Here is a 16381-nt window from a genome sequence, read left to right on the forward strand (position 1 = left end):
TCACCTTTAGAGACAACAGATCATTAACTCTATTTGCAAAGTGATACAGCCTGCCTTGCACACGCTTAATTTGATTAGGAGATGGGTCGTTTTCATCAAAAAAGCTGACTACCGATGCTAGCCCAGTAATATTCTCGACAATCGTGGAAAGAGAGTCATCAATTTCTTTCTCTCCCAAATTGGGGATGGAAATGGGCAAATCAAGGGACTCTCTAAGCTTGTTAGTGTCTATTGCAACCGTGCCTCCAGATTGAACGTTTCTGATAGTTAACTCATATATCAACTCCTCTTTGCGCAAGTAGTTAAGGAGGAGAACATCGCGAGGGCCGGGCATGATGACAGAACAATTTTGAAAAACTCAAAAAATTCCAGCAACTGAGAAAATTGTTAGAGTTCGGATCAAAGCAATGTTTAGCCGTCAAAAGGGGCTAAATTGAGACCCATTCAACCACGCTCTGCTACCACTTGTTACCGTGTTTTTGTGGTAGTTAAGCATGAAAGAAGGTGCTGGGTGGTGAATAGGTCTCAAGCTACTAAAGAGAAATTAAATTTTAAAATTTAACAAGGTTATATTTTCTTTTCAAAATTAGGTAACAACAAATAGAACAGGTACTTAGTAGCCGAAATACAACTTGAAATGTACAATTACAGGGATTAAAGAATTTGGGCTTCGAGCCCTGAAAACACAATTCTTGAGCAACTAGCTCAACTTTACGATATACCAATTTCAACAAAGGGGCAGAAGACCCCAATCAAACCCTGGAGCCCTTGCTCCAAATTACACAGCAAAGCCTCCTCAAGGCATACAACTCTCAGTTTTAGAAAAGAGCCACTCGCTCTTAAAGTTAAGCCTCTCCCAGGCCACACCAAACTCAACTTTCAAGTTGTCCTCAAAGGACATATACACAGGGGTAAAATACCCAACCTACTGAGGTCTATTAGGTGAGAAAAGATTAATACATGACCTCTAAAATACAACTTGAGAGGAGGCGAACTTGCACTCCTAATACACTTTGCTTAAGACCTACTTGGCACTAGGCCGTTAATACAAGGGCTAATCCCATACTACAGAGGTGACTTAATGGCAATTTACATTACATTACGGGAGAATTGGTTGAGAAAAATAAGTTCACCTCAAGACGATGTGAGTGGGAACTCGAGAGGGTTAGCACTCTCTATCCCATAATATAGCTTTACAAGAGAATAGAAGAAAAAAGTAGTTACATTTTAGGAAAAGGTTACATGATGGAAATGCTTCGAACCCGCCGCGAGTGTTAAACTGCCGACCTAGCAAGAAAAGAAGTTATTAATAGGCCATTACCTGGTGTTGAACGGCTGAAGAAGAAAGAGGCGCTTCCCGCCTCCTGCTATGTACTTAATACACTGAAAGATGGAACAGAAGTGGCCCGGAGACCCCAAAATCAGCAGTTTATATCCTCTCGCGGAAGATTCTAGGCGTTAGGGGAAAGAAAACACCCTCCCACAAAATCTTTATTGGTTCGGGAAAAGAAACCCCTACATGGAGGAAAAGGAAACACATTATTGGTGGAAAATTAATTAAAGAAATTCGGGATTGGCTAGATCCAAAATAAGGGGAAAAAAAGGGGTATACAGCCAACTTAAACCATGACAGAAAGAAATTTAACAAAGAACAAACTCTTGAAATAAAAATTTCTCCAACAAAATAGTTCTTTGATTTCGCACTAGGTTGCACTATAGTTGATCTTCAGTAGTGTCCTCTAGAAGAGAAAGTTCACACTTCTTACTTCAAGCGAAACAAAAACACATCAAAAGTGACACAGTTCAAAAACTCAAAATTTTCCACGTGGTGACATCTTCTGAGAAAGTAAAGAATTAATAGAATAGATAAAGTTCAACCTTCCTCCAGAAGAGGAGTTTCAACTGGCGCAACTTTTAAATAAACAGAGTAGAGGTGTACCGCCCGGTACAGCGTCCATCGTCTGTCTTCGTTCAGGAGCTGCTCGATGAGGGCACGTGCCACGTCGGTCCACACACTGACAGGTCGTCCCGAAAGTTGCTCATCACTGGTTGACACACGTCCTTGCTGAAACTTTCCTACCCACCGTGCTATTGTACGGTATGGTAGGGCATTATTCCCAAGGGCTTCCACTAATTCACTGTGACATTCCATCGCATGTCTCCCTCGGAGAACCGCTATTTTGATGTGAGCGCGCTGCTCAACTCGGGTTACTTCCATTTCGCACGACACTCACCAACTGACTGATTTCACAGCCCATGCTGCGCTATTACCAGCTATCACAGAGCCATCTTTTGTTCTACATAAAACTATGCCTGCAGAACTTCCACACGACATATATACGTTTGTAATCCGTTCACATATCTACAAGACAAAAAGTAGTTGCCATGACTTTTGCCCCAATCCTCGTACATATATGTGTACTTCCAGGCAATCTCTTATTCCATTATCACCTGTATTTTCTATAATATAATTAGAAAATAAGGCATTGAGAATTTGATCCACTGATTGTTTTAATCTCATGATCATTTTTCATCACCATTTATTTTAAACTCTAGTCAGTGGATACATTTTAAAATTTTAATCATCTAATCACTTCCATATAAAGAAATAAATGAACTGGATGAAAGCCACTATATATATATATATATTAATAATAAAGCCAAGCTTTCAGCCAAATTGCATTGGCCTTCATCAGGGCATGTGAAGTTTTGCCTCCGACAGTGAGCTAGATAAAGGGAAATTATGATGATGATGATGATGATGATGATGATGATGAGTGAGCAAAGAAATTATCTGAAGGAACATGGAGGTCATGCCCGTACTATCCATGGCCTACCCCCACTAACTGGACTCGAGGATCGTGGCGCTGTGCTGACGTGGTTGGGAGGGAAGTTACTGATGCACCGCCCTATGTCGACAGTTTGAGTGCGTCCCGCTGTGCCATGGTGGTGTTATGCATGTATTTCTGCAGTGCAGGTCTTCATGTATTTGATAACTTGAAGCCGTCTTCCCTGTTGATGTTATTTGGGCGCAGCTCTACCTCTATGGCTTCCCTCACAAAACGAGCATAGAAGTCTTTTACAGGCGCAGTGACCTTCGCCTGGTCAAAGAGGATTTCATGGTCTGTACTGTAGAAATGTTCTGCTATGGCAGACTGGCTTATAGCATTCTCCGTGGAGGATGAAAGAGCGACATTCTTGACCGATCTGATGTGCTCTTTCACCCTGGTGCTAACAAGCCTTTTTGTCATGCGAACATATGAACAACCACAACCACATGGAATTTCATATACGCCCGGTGTTTCAAGACGTGGCTTCTCCTTGACTGGTCGAAACAGGGATTTGAGCTTCCGGTCTGCGGTGAAAACTGGAATTACATTGTACTTCTTAAGAATGCGCCCTATTCTGTCAGTTATACCTGCCACGTAACGAAGGAATACTTTTTTCTTTTTGCTGTAGTCCTGGTTGGTGCTATTCAAGTTAGGCTCCGTGATCTTTACAGCTCGTGTTATGTCTCCAGATGTATAGCCGTTTTTCTTCATGGATGTTGTCAGTTCTCTCATTGCACTCGAGCAGTTATCATCGTCTGCAACATTATTCACCCTAGTGTATAACGTACGAAGGAGAGCTGCTTTTTGGGAGGGGTGGTGATGTGAAGACTTGTGAAGGTATCTTTCAGAATGTGTAGGTTTCTTGTACATTGCATGGCCTAGTGTACCATCGTTCTTCTTGTATACTAACACATCAAGAAAAGGTAATTTGCCTTCATTTTCTACTTCCATTGTGAACTTGATCTTACTGTTAATGGAATTTAGGTGCTCTAAAAATTCATTTAAAGTTTCCCTTCCATGTGGCCAGACCGAAAATATGTCATCCACGTAACGATAGAAGCACTTAGGTTTCAATGGCGCTGTTGTTAATGCAGTAGACTCAAAGTGTTCCATAAAAATATTAGCAGCCACTGGTGACAAAGGTGAACCCATTGCTGCTCCTTCTGTCTGTTCGTAATAATCCCCTTTGTAGTAGAAGTAAGTGGATTTTAAACAAACTGCTGTCAGATTGGTCAAGTCCTCAGACAGGTTTTCTCCGATGTAAGCAAGTGTTTCTTCCAGTAATCGGGAGATAGTGGGTTCGAGCCCCACTGTCGGCAGCCCTGAAGATGGTTTTCCGTGGTTTCCCATTTTCTCACCAGGCAAATACCGGGGCTGTACCTCAAGGCCACGGCCGCTTCCTTCCAATTCCTAGGCCTTTCCTATCCGTTCGTCGCCATAAGACCTATCTGTGTCAGTGCGACGTGAAGCAAAAAAAAAAATAGCAACTAGAAAATGAAGGCAAATTACCTTTTCTTGATGTGTTAGTCTACAAGAACAACGATGGTACACTAGGCCATGCAATGTACAAGAAACCTACACATTCTGAAAGATACCTTCATAAGTCTTCACATCACCACTCCTCCCAAAAAGCAGCTCGCCTTCGTACGTTATATACTAGGGTGAATAATGTTGCAGACGATAACTGCTCGAGTACCGGGTGAGTTGGCCGTGCGGTTAGGATCGCGCAGCTGTGAGCTCGCATCCGGGAGATAGTGGGTTCGAACCCCACTGTTGGCAGCCCTGAAAATGATTTTCTGTGGTTTCCCATTTTCACACCAGGCAAATGCTGGGGCTATACCTTAATTAAGGCCACGGTCGCTTCCCATTCCTAGGCCTTTCCTATCCCATCGTCGCCATAAGACCTATCTGTGTCGGTGCGACGTAAAGCAAGTAGCAAAAAAAAAACTGCTCGAGTGCAGTGAGAGAACTGACAACATCCATGAAGAAAAACAGCTATACATCTGGAGACATAACACGAGCTGTGAAGATCAAGGAGCCTAACTTGAATAGCACCAACCAGGACTACAGCAAAAAGAAAAAAGTATTCCTTCGTTACGTGGCAGGTATAACTGACAGAATAGGGCGCATTCTTAAGAAGTACAATGTAATTCCAGTTTTCACCGCAGACCGGAAGCTCAAATCCCTGTTTCGACCAGTCAAGGAGAAGCCACGTCTTGAAACACCGGGCGTATATGAAATTCCATGTGGTTGTGGTTGTGGTTGTTCATATGTTCGCATGACAAAAAGGCTTGTTAACACCAGGGTGAAAGAGCACATCGGATCGGTAAAGAATGTCGCTCTTTCATCCTCCACGGAGAACGCTATAAGCCAGTCTGCCATAGCAGAACATTTCTACAGTACAGACCATGAAATCCTCTTTGACCAGCCGAAGGTCATCGCGCCTGTAAAAGACTTCTATGCTCGTCTTGTGAGGGAAGCCATAGAGATAGAGCTGCGCCCAAATAACATCAACAGGTAAGACGGCTTCAAGTTATCAAATACATGGAGACCTGTACTGCAGAAATACATGCATAACACCACCATGGCACAGCGGGACGCACTCAAACTGTCGACATAGGGCGGTGCATCAGTAACTTCCCTCCCAACCACCACAGCACAGCATCACGATCCTTGAGTCCAGTTAGTGGGGGTAGGCCGTGGATAGTACGGGCATGACTTCCATGTTCCTTCAGATAATATCTTCGCTCACTGTCGGAGGCAAAACTTCACATGCCCTGATGAAGGCAATGCAATTTGGCTGAAAGCTTGGCTTTATTATTAGTAAATATATATATAGTGGCTTTAATCCAGTTCATTTATTTCTTTATTTCTTTATATTAATGCAATGAGCCACGAAAATTTATGTTCATTATCTAATCACGTCGTTTATCTCGTACCACTAAGGGCCAATGACCTTAGATGTTAGGCCCCTTTAAACAACAAGCATCATCTTAATACCACATATGCTTTGTGTAGTAAGCACAGTTAGTATAAAAATTTGGAAAACAATTTCAGGAATGTGATTAACAAAAAATCTTTTTTTTTTGTACGTCTTTAGGAATCATAAGTTGCAGGTTAATTTTGACCAAGCTAACTTATATGTTCAATCCGAAAACACCTGTGACACATGGGCACACTGTTAGATTCGCGGTGGCGTGGGTTCAAGCATAACTGCTGTCTTTTCCGTAGACGGTTTTCTGTACTAAAGGGAGTAGCGCAGCCCCAAAGTCATGAAGTATCAAAATGTGAGAGAGTAATGCCAACTTTGCGACATACTGACACCCCACACAGGCAGTTTAAACCAATGCATGGCATGACCAGCGGTGGGCACATGGTCATAAATAAAACTATCAAAAGTAATCACAATCCCGAGAAGCAGAAAACAAGAACAACACTAAAACAGAGAATAACCCCATACTATCTTGTGACTAGGAGGAAAGAAATTAAGTCGAAATGGGAAAGAATCACAAAAATGATTTTACCGAGTTCGTCCCATGCAATAACCCTCGATTTTCATGATGGCGCTAGATGTGTGTAAAAAAAAAGGAGGTCAGCAAAAAGGAGACGAGGACTTGATGCTATAGAATATTTGATCAATAACTTTTCCAAAATTATAGTTGAGTCAGAACATGATTATCTTGAATCAGAATTTGCACCTTTCTGGTGTGATATTTTATATGATGACATTCTAAGTTATACTGGGATTGATTTTGCTTGGAGTAAAGTTGCAAATATAAAGAATGAAAGTGGTCAAATGAATTATAACACTCTCAGTAAGGTTATATATGCTCTTTTGTTAGTGCCACAGTGTAATGCACAGAGAGAATCTTTATTATTGTAAGGAAAAAATCAAACAGAATTTAGGTCCTCGCTGAGTACAAATACATTGTCATTGCTCCTTATTGAGAAACCAAAGATGGCTTCAGACAGTGTTGTATGTTTCAAGAAAAATTTCACTGAGTCAATTACAAGAGGCTAAGCATACAACAACACAATATGCACACCAGAATACTGAGGCAGTTACATGAGGTGAAGCATGCTATAACACAATATGTACACCAGAACAGTTAAACAGGTTTTAAACGTGAACAGTTCTTTTAGGTTAAATATATTTTAAACGTGAAGATTCGAGACACCCTTCACATTGTTTCTCTTTATTCTGCGCTTTCCCCATTCCCAAGATTGGTAGGTTTGTACCAGTGATTCTTCATTACCCATGATTAATACTACTATAGGAGGAATATCATGGTTGTGTTTTACCAGTGAGTAGTACTATTATGAGGGACCGGTGACCTGGACTTTGGATCCCTTTGGACAACAAGCATCATCCCAGAAAATAAGGCATTGCACTGATTGTTTGAGATTCATGGTCATTTTTTTCATCATCATTCATTTTAGACCCTAGTCAGTGCATACTCTTTTTTTTAAATTTAAATTATAAAGTAGTTCCATTTCGTTGTACCTTGTATGATAAGGGGCTTATGACTTAGCTGTTAGGCCCCTTTAAACAACAATAATCGTTTGCACTAGTATACAGCCAAATTCATATTCATCATCATTGTCACTATCATCAAAGTATTGTGAAACAAAAAAAATTCTACAGTCATTGTTACTGTAAATTCACAGGAAATATATAAGATAACTTAATGGTTTGGTGTTTCCAGGCAAATGGCATTTTCACCTTTTGTTAATATTCGCATTTGAGGATTCTCATTCAGAAAGAAATGGTAGTACTCCTGATGGCATTCTCTCTGACTTTTTTTGGATTATTTGTGATGGTGCAGCAGTTGGTTCATTATCTGCAGCTCGCTTTAGTTGTGAGCAGCTTCCACTTCTTCTGGGGAGAGAGAGAGAGGGTGATTATGATCATTGGACTTGTGTACCTCAATAGTTCAGCTGTTCGGGGCTGTTGTTATTGCCCTTATTTGCATGGCTTCTTCCTGTATATCCAGTTTTCTCTTCTCTAATTTTTGTTTCTTGAATGTTAGTTGTTAAATACCTGTTACAACCCAAAATAAAGCCATTTATTTCACATGGATTAGTTTTGCCTTCGTTTGCCATTTTCCAAATTTGTCATGGTTATGTGGTAATTGTTTCGATAGAAAAGTATGAGAATATCATTACTTGTTTAATTTTCATCGTGTGAGTAGTCATGTACGAATGTTCTTGTGTTAATTTTTGTGGATGAATTTATGCTATTGTATCAGTTTTCCCTGTGAGAAATATCTGTATCGCATCCAATCAGCAATCAACAAAACCAGTGGTAACTCTGAGATAAATATGCTTCTTATCATTTATTAAACTTCTTATTATTTTTATGGTCATATCAAATTGCAAATCATTACATTCAAAACTGTATTTTAAAGATTGAAAACTTGGACTAGAACAATGAGGTGCCATTAGTGGGCATTCAAAATCTTTGATATATCTACTGGACCACACAAATATAAGTACTGTTTTATTTAATGTACTAACACCAGCATCCAAACTATGGTGATGTGATTGGTCACAGTGTAAGTTACTGACCTTGTAATATTGATCCTCATAAAACAATTCTGCTTTTGAACTAGGGTTTCAAAACTAAACACCAGTTAGGTGGGATTGTGTTAATTGTTCTCGTGTGGCATACATTCTTCAGAGAATATTAGTGGTGGTCTATCTTCTCAGAAAGCTGTTATATTATTGTTCAGTCTGTGAATAGTGGAAACTTAGTTTCTTTCATTTGAAGCCAAGAAGTACAAAAGAAGCACTCCTGGCTTATGTTCAATTGGAAAAGAAAACTAACACTTGTTTGTTATTCTCTAAACTTGTGTGTTGATGTATATGGCATAATGACCTACATTGATTTATGGTAATGGAAGTAGATTCTTATCCTTACTTTTTTGTGTTTCAGAGTCCTGAAGAAAACCATTGGCATTTAAGGAGCGTTTCTGGAGCTATGTGTTGAAATAACTCAATGTTTCACCGACATATATACACCTAACAAATTTTGTTTTGTAGCTGTTTTTTACAAGAATTTGCAATGGATACAGACTCTCCTGATGGTAATAGTATGGAAATTGAAAGTGATGTGTTAAAATATCAACAAACCAAACTGGCTCTACTTGCAGAGTATGATGAATGGTCAAAGAAGAATAATAACCTGATTAAATTAGTGTCGGAGTGCTTGTGTGAAGATGGCAGAGTTAGATTGCATTTCATTATGGGCAAGGGTAAAGGTTTTTCTCTTTTCTGTCCGTTACCCTATCCAAATTATGAAGACAATTTTTTTGTGGAAGCTGATCCAACACTGCAGTTGTGGTGTAACACTATAAATGAATTTATCCTGGATTCTGATTCCAGGTTAACATTAGAGACTGTTCTATACAAAGCAGCAGCACTGTACTGCAAAAATGCTGATAACTCACCATGCAATAGTTGTTCATCTGACTCAGAAGGAGATCCTGAAGATGATATGATAGTTGGTGAAGATTCTGATGAAGAATGGGAAAGCATTTTATTTCAGAAGAAAAAACAATGGCGGCTGAAAGAGGCTCAGTTACGAGCTGTTACGAAACAGCCAAAAACCTCCGATATGTTTGAGGGTAGCATTAAAGACCACCCTAAGCAAGTGTTTAGCAATTCTGGAGCATCTGGTATTCTCACTAATGATCTAGTTGGAATTATGAAATCTGCTAAAAGTACTGGTATCAATGCAGAACCCATTGATGATAATATATATAGATGGGCCGTATTTTTATCATCATTCAATCCAAACGGAAAACTAGAACAGGACTTACATCAGCTGCATGCCTTGTATGGCTATGATTACATTCAACTACAGTTAGATTTTGCAATGGATCTTTATCCTTTTTATCCCCCCATTGTGAAGGTTGTTCGACCTCGACTACAGGGTTCCATGATGTTGAGAGTGGCCAGTTTATTGAAACTTTCATGCTGGAATCCAGCACGTGACATGAAGTATGTCTTGCAAGAAATAAAGAATTATCTAGAAATTTGGGCACGAGTTGACTTGAACAGTAAGCATAATGATTTATCTTGTTTTCCGCAGGCCTATTTTACAATAGAGAATCACTTACTGTGGTTAGCTTGTGTAAGTGAAATTCCACCTCGTGCCAACCGTAGGTTCCCAGAAATCTCTGAAGAAATTTTGATGTCCTGTTCTTCTAACAGTGATGTGAACAAAGAAAAATACAAGAATTTTTTCCCTGCTGGAACTGGATTCAGTTCAGATTTCCATAAAGGATGGGACATCAATGCTTTTCAGGCTGCTAAAAAGGAGAAAGACAGTCAAATTGGATGTGTTTTACAAAACATTTTTGAAGATCTGAAGAATGGTTGCTGTTCAAGAGTAAATGAGAAAGTAGAATATAATATTGCTGGAGGAACAGATGATACATACAGCAGCTTCAGCATTCCATGTTGTAGTAATTTTTCCTCATCTAAAGAGGAAAAAACTCAAAGTAATGAATTAATTGATCATTACTTGGGACATCCAGTACCTGTTAAATTTGTAGGTTTGTGTAATAAGGGGTTTCATGCTGTAAATCCTAGTATTAAAGAAGTAAGTAGCCTAAAGAATGAAAAAATGGAGACAGAACCTCATCAAAATGGTATTTCTCCTGTGACCGACATGGAGGATTTGTTTAATATTCTCGAAGCTTCATCACTAGTGCCTTTCCTGGAATTCAAACTCCAGGTTGATAGTTTCCTTGAAATTTGTCAACATACATCTCTTTACCAGAGTATAGTTGATATTATCATGGAGATTGCATCTCGTCCAACTCTAGTTCCCCTTCTGTGGAACTTGCCTGATCAACAGCAGTCCATCTACAGTTTAGTAAATAGACTTGAAGATAAAGCAAAAGCTATCTTAGTCAGATTAGGGAAAACTTCAGCTAATGGGAATATTCCTAAAAGTGGAAGCGGTGGTAGTGGCAATGGTTCTCTTCATGAAACATCAGAGGAGGAAAAGCTGGCGAGAAGCTTTTATGAAATGAGCCAGGCAGTGTCAACTGCACTGAAAGATGCAGGTCTCTTGACTACAAGTAACTCAGACTCATCTGAATTGGCTCCACTGCTGCCTGATTGTGTCTCCAATGGTAGTGCAAATCTAGCACAGACATACAAAGAAGCTCTCAAGGATATGCAGTTTCTCAGTTGTGATATTGAAGGTATGGTGCTTTACCTTAAAATAATATGAATTGAATTTTAGTGGTAGTGTTGTTGGTCAAATACATCTGAATGTCTAATGAAAAAGTCTCTTCCAACTGTCCGTAAAATGACATTATTAATTATAATATCTAAATTCTAGATTTTTATTGTTCACAACTGGCTTTATGTCACATCGACACAGGTCTTACAGCGACGACGAGGTAAGAAAGGGCTCGGAGTGGAAAGGAAGTAATCCTTGTCTTAATTAAGGTACAGCCCCGGCATTTGCTGGGTGTGAAAATGGGGAAACCCCGGAAAACCATATTCGGGGTTGTGAGAGTGGGGTTCAAACCCACTGTCACTGAAATGCAAGCTCAAAGCTGCATGCCGCTAATCACACGGCCAACTCGCTCAGTGTTTGTTTATTCTAAATAGTACCAATAACGGACCATTTATATTGGTATTATAAATTTACTCATTCGGGACAAAAATTTCAGATTCCCTATGGGAATCAACATCTATATCATATTCTACATAGGCTCAAAAACTACTTGGTGAATTGAGCTGAAGTTTGGTGAAGCTTGACATTCCAAGTCACACAAGGGATACTTTTGATATACAGTATTTCACCATTTTGAACTAGTGGTGGATTTTTAAGCAGTATCTCCAAAATTTGGGCAACTTTTGCCCTACATCAACTAAAATAACAGGTAAAGGTTTGGCCCTATTGTTAAATGAAATGCGCCATGTCTCCTTGAAATTAAATTTTCTACAAGAAACATCATATGCATTTTCTTTGCATCCCTAGCAGTTTTCGAGAAAATTCAGCTTTCCCTCTGTTTTTGGCTGTGGTCCACGGTGAGCTAAGTAAAGTAACAGGTAAATGGTTTGCCTTTTCAAAAAATAAAGTGAAGCACTTGGCTTCGAAATTAAATTTTCTACAAGAGACGTAATATGCATTTTCTTCATACATCTAATGGTTTTCACGAAAGTTCAGTTTTTTTGTGTTTCTGGCTGTGGCTGCCGTCTCTTAATGAATAAGCTACTCATTTCACGCGCAGTAGGAGTCGCATGTCATTCATGTAAAGTCATTTGTTAAGAGGTCAGCTGGAGAATGAGGGCTGCATTCTACAGAAAGTGTTTGGAGGTTGCAATTGTGATGTTGAGAGTGTTAAGCTTCCTTATCCCTATTTGAGAACTGCTGTGAGCTGTAATTTATTTATTCATCCGTTATCATTGTCATTGTATTATATCTAACCTATTAAAAACTATTTAAAATAGTACAGTATATGCTTGAATCCACCTTGTCAATACAGCTTTATTATTGAAAATCATTTATTCATCGAACATGTTTCGGAAACATAATGTAATACATTTCCTTCATTTCCTTCTTTAGTCACAATAAAGCTAATAAACTTAGATGACGAATTCCAGGAATCTGGTATTTATAAGCTAACTTGTACTCAATGTAAAAAAACTTACGTGGGACAATCTGGAAGGAACTTCTTAATTAGATATCAAGAACACGTCAATGCTGAAAAATACAAAAGATTCTCTGCCATGGGATCCCATATGAAAGAGTCCAACCACAAATTCACCAATATCAGACAAGACCTTCAAATTATCTGTATGATAAATAAAGGAAATCTAATGAACAACCTGGAAAACATCCACATCGTTCTTGATAAATTAGAAAACGGTGAAGAGAATCTTAACGAAAACAAGGAGCGAAAAAACATCTTATACGAGAACATTAGTAAATACTTGGAATGGGTAGACATAAAACAGACAAGACGGACAAGAGATATCATCAAACATGACATCGCAGAAGCACAACCCAGTCTCCCTCCTCCCTCACATGATATTTTAGATGACGACAAAACTCTACTTCCCTTCTCTCCAGAGCTTTGCATGAACTGTCAGACTGTGTCACATCGTTACTTCACCAGGTCGCGCTCAAAGACAAATCCTCTAGATAGCGCAGAATAAACATCTTTTCCAAACAAGAACGAGAGACAAGATGCCTTGTTCTGATGACCTCCATTTTTTAACAAAAGAATCTCCAAAGAACTTCTATTATTTGTGCTTATTGTCCTAATGTTTTTTCTTCTCAGTTCTTTCTTTATGCAGCTGAAGAGGACCACTAAGTGGTCGAAACATGTCCTGTAAGTGCTAATTTTATATTTAATTTTGCCTGAGGCAATAATAAAGTATCGATTAGGTGGTTATTTTACTAACATCTTGATTAATACCACCATGTTAGGTACGACATAGGTTTGTGATTAGTAGCATCAAAGAGTGGGTTCTCCTGTGGGTTTCCAGTACCCGTGCGTCGTACCCATGTGAGCAACACCGCGGGTCTGGGTGTTGCCTGTGAGTTGTACCACTATATGAAAACACCGTGGGTTGCGTTGCCTGTGATTAGTACCCACTATGTGAGGAACGTCACAGGAATACTGGCACCCGTCAACTAGTACACCTAGGTGAGGAACACCGTGAGTCTTCGCTACTTTTGATTAGTAATCCAACATGACAAATACCATGGTTCTACTTTACTCTCAACATGTACCATTCTGAGGGGCCTTAGGCTTGGATTTTGGACCCCCTTTATACATCAAGCATCCTTGCTTCAGGATTTTGCTTTGTAAGTGGTCCCTTGCTCCGTAATATTATTATTTATGACCTTTTTTTGAGTCGGATCCGCTGTTTTTTGTGTGTTTGTTTTCTTTTGTTTTTTGTGGTTCGTGTCCATTCATTCTTCATGACATTTTTTTAATTTTGGTCAGTGGATGATTTTGAACTTTTTGTTATCATTTCATTTTGTACCATCAGGGGCCGATGACCTCGATGTTAGGCCCCTTTAAACAACAAGCATCATCATCATCTAAGTTCCCCAATGGCAACGCCGTAATAAACTAAATTACACAATCATAAAGGTAGGTCACATTGAGAAGTTTCTACATATGCACAGATTCTAAGTTCAACTCGACTGTTAGCACCAAGTCCACTATAAGACTTGTCACCATTAGAGTTCCACCATGCGCACAAATTCAGAGTTCAACTCGACTGTCAGAGTTTAAGTCGACTATGAAGACTTTGAATAATTTGAAAATAGACTTGGTCAGCACTTCGATGAACCATAATAATGCTGCGTGGAGAGTCAGACTGGACTCCCAGCTGTGACTGACTGATTTGGGTCAAGTGAGCTCGTCTTATATTCTGTTTGGGCTCCTATGTCATAGGATAACATGATATTTTTGATTTTGATTATCTCGAAAATCCCTCAATGGATTTGCTTAAGATTCTCAATTGGAGACGTTTATGTGATCCTCTTCAAAATAACGTATCTCTCAAGTTGCTGTGATTATTATAATAAAAGTTTTTAACATTTTCACATCAAATATTCGCAAAGGTGTGACGTTCTTTCTGGAACACACCAGGCCAGGCAGGCTACACGTTACACGTCAGGCGGTCTTGTTCCTGCAGCTACGTCACTCACTCAGCTGCGGCTGGCTCAAGCCGCCTCGCCGAGTGTAAACAAACCAACTTTGCAGTGAATGTCTTGCGTGAAGATGAAATATAACTGATCGTCAAAAAATACTGCATGTACCCCTCGTAACCGCTACAGTACTTTATAGCAAAAGTTCTTCCAGACTGTCTTGTTTATCGCTGCCTACATCTTTGGCATGTCAGTTTTTTAATTCCTTACTTATTAAATGTACATTTATTCTCAATTTTTTCGGAATTGGAAGTTATCTTATTAGTATCATCATCCCTTTGAACACTGGTGCTATAGATGGATACTGAAATTTCCTTGGACAGATAGTTACCAATGAGGATGTATTGGAATGAGCTGGAGAAACTCCAAGCTAGTCAGTGAATATGAAGAAAAGAAGAAATACCTAGATTGAACATATAAAATCAGGCATGAGAGGTTACTAGCCTTCATCCTGGAGGGCTCTGGAAGGAAGAAATTCTAGAGGAAGGCCTAGACTGGAATATATTGGTCAACTGGTGGAGGGGCTGGGATGCTAATCTTACGTAGAACTGAAGAGGATGGTACCTTTGGAGAGCTGTTGCCAACCAACCCTAGGGTTGTAAGCTTTAGTAGTAGTAGGAGTATCAGTTTTGTATGTGATATGGTTGAAAAGAATCATAAATTTACAGACAATTCTAATGACATGGGATTAATACTTTTGACCAAAAAGGAAAAATTAATGAATGTTTTAGAAAGTTTAGAAACTTATCTTGTTCAAAAAAATCACTTTGAAATAAGTTTGAATGAAAGAATTACAGATGAGAACCTGTTGTATAAACTAGCATTTAAGGAAGAAAAAGATAAGACTTTAAGATCTTAAATTTATTTAGGAAGTGATTCTCATTCAATATCATCTAAATATTAAAATTTGATGTAATAATAATTTTTCTAATATACCACTAGCGTTTGTTTATTCATTGATATGGTGAATTATGATACAATAGTTCTTTAAATTTTGGGCTAAACAAAAGAAACTGTTATACTGTTTTTGTTCTTTGATATTTGTAAATGAGTTGTACTTTGATAATTGCTGATGAAGGGAACGTATGATGTTCCCAAAACATGTTCGATGAATAAATGGTTTTCATTGATAAAAGTGTATTGACAAGGTGGATTCAAGTATATACTATTTTAAATAGGTTTAGACAAGTCTATACAGGAACAAATACCTTTTATGGTTAAGTATAAATAAAGTTGTGGGTTGCGAGGTGAAATATGGCGCCTGTTAATTATTCATCACACAAGTAGAACAAGGTTAACAGGGCCAGTGACCTAGATGTTAGGCCCCTTTAAACAACAAGCAAGCAACAGGTGAAGTGAGCAACACAAACTGAACTGTTCAAATATGTCTGCACATAGTCAAGGACAAAACACCAAATAACACTAGAGGGTGGCTCAATTTGAATTATCCATTACATTAAGTTTATCAACAATCACATTATATTTATATTTTTTGTTTCTTACATTTTAATATTGTGTAGACTAGGTATTCTTATTTAGTAGGTACCTTATTGTACCCATTCGAGTACCAAAATCTCGTAATGCACCATGTAACTAGCGAACTCAGGCGTGCTTAGTTCTAGATCTAAATAAAGTTTTGGGGACATATACTTCAACTCTTTAAAATACATGCACATAATTGGACGGTGTTCTGAAAAAATGGGTTAACCAACAAAAGTTTTAAAATATGAGTTATTGACATAGCTAGGTTGGTAAAATGACACTCTGTATTAAGCAAAAATGATTTAAACAACATTATATATGCTTCCTAGTGCCCAAACTGTCAACCCACTTCCACAATACTGGCCATTGTGTG

At 38.8% G+C, this 16381-nt stretch overlaps 1 protein-coding gene across 3 annotated transcripts in view; it reads left to right on the forward strand.

The window, feature by feature from the left end:
- The window catches only part of LOC136871657 (uncharacterized), a 235513-nt gene that overhangs the window by 30154 nt on the left and 188978 nt on the right, over window positions 1-16381 (forward strand). For all 3 annotated transcript variants that reach the window (XM_067145140.2, XM_067145139.2, XM_067145141.2), the window contains one exon: window positions 8767-11047. In XM_067145140.2, coding sequence (XP_067001241.2) covers window positions 8896-11047 — 2152 coding nt within the window. In that variant the 5' untranslated portion in view covers window positions 8767-8895. The remainder of the gene's footprint in view (window positions 1-8766; window positions 11048-16381) is intronic.

This window comes from Anabrus simplex, chromosome 4, assembly GCF_040414725.1.
Source record: "Anabrus simplex isolate iqAnaSimp1 chromosome 4, ASM4041472v1, whole genome shotgun sequence".
Classification (NCBI taxonomy): domain Eukaryota; kingdom Metazoa; phylum Arthropoda; class Insecta; order Orthoptera; family Tettigoniidae; genus Anabrus; species Anabrus simplex.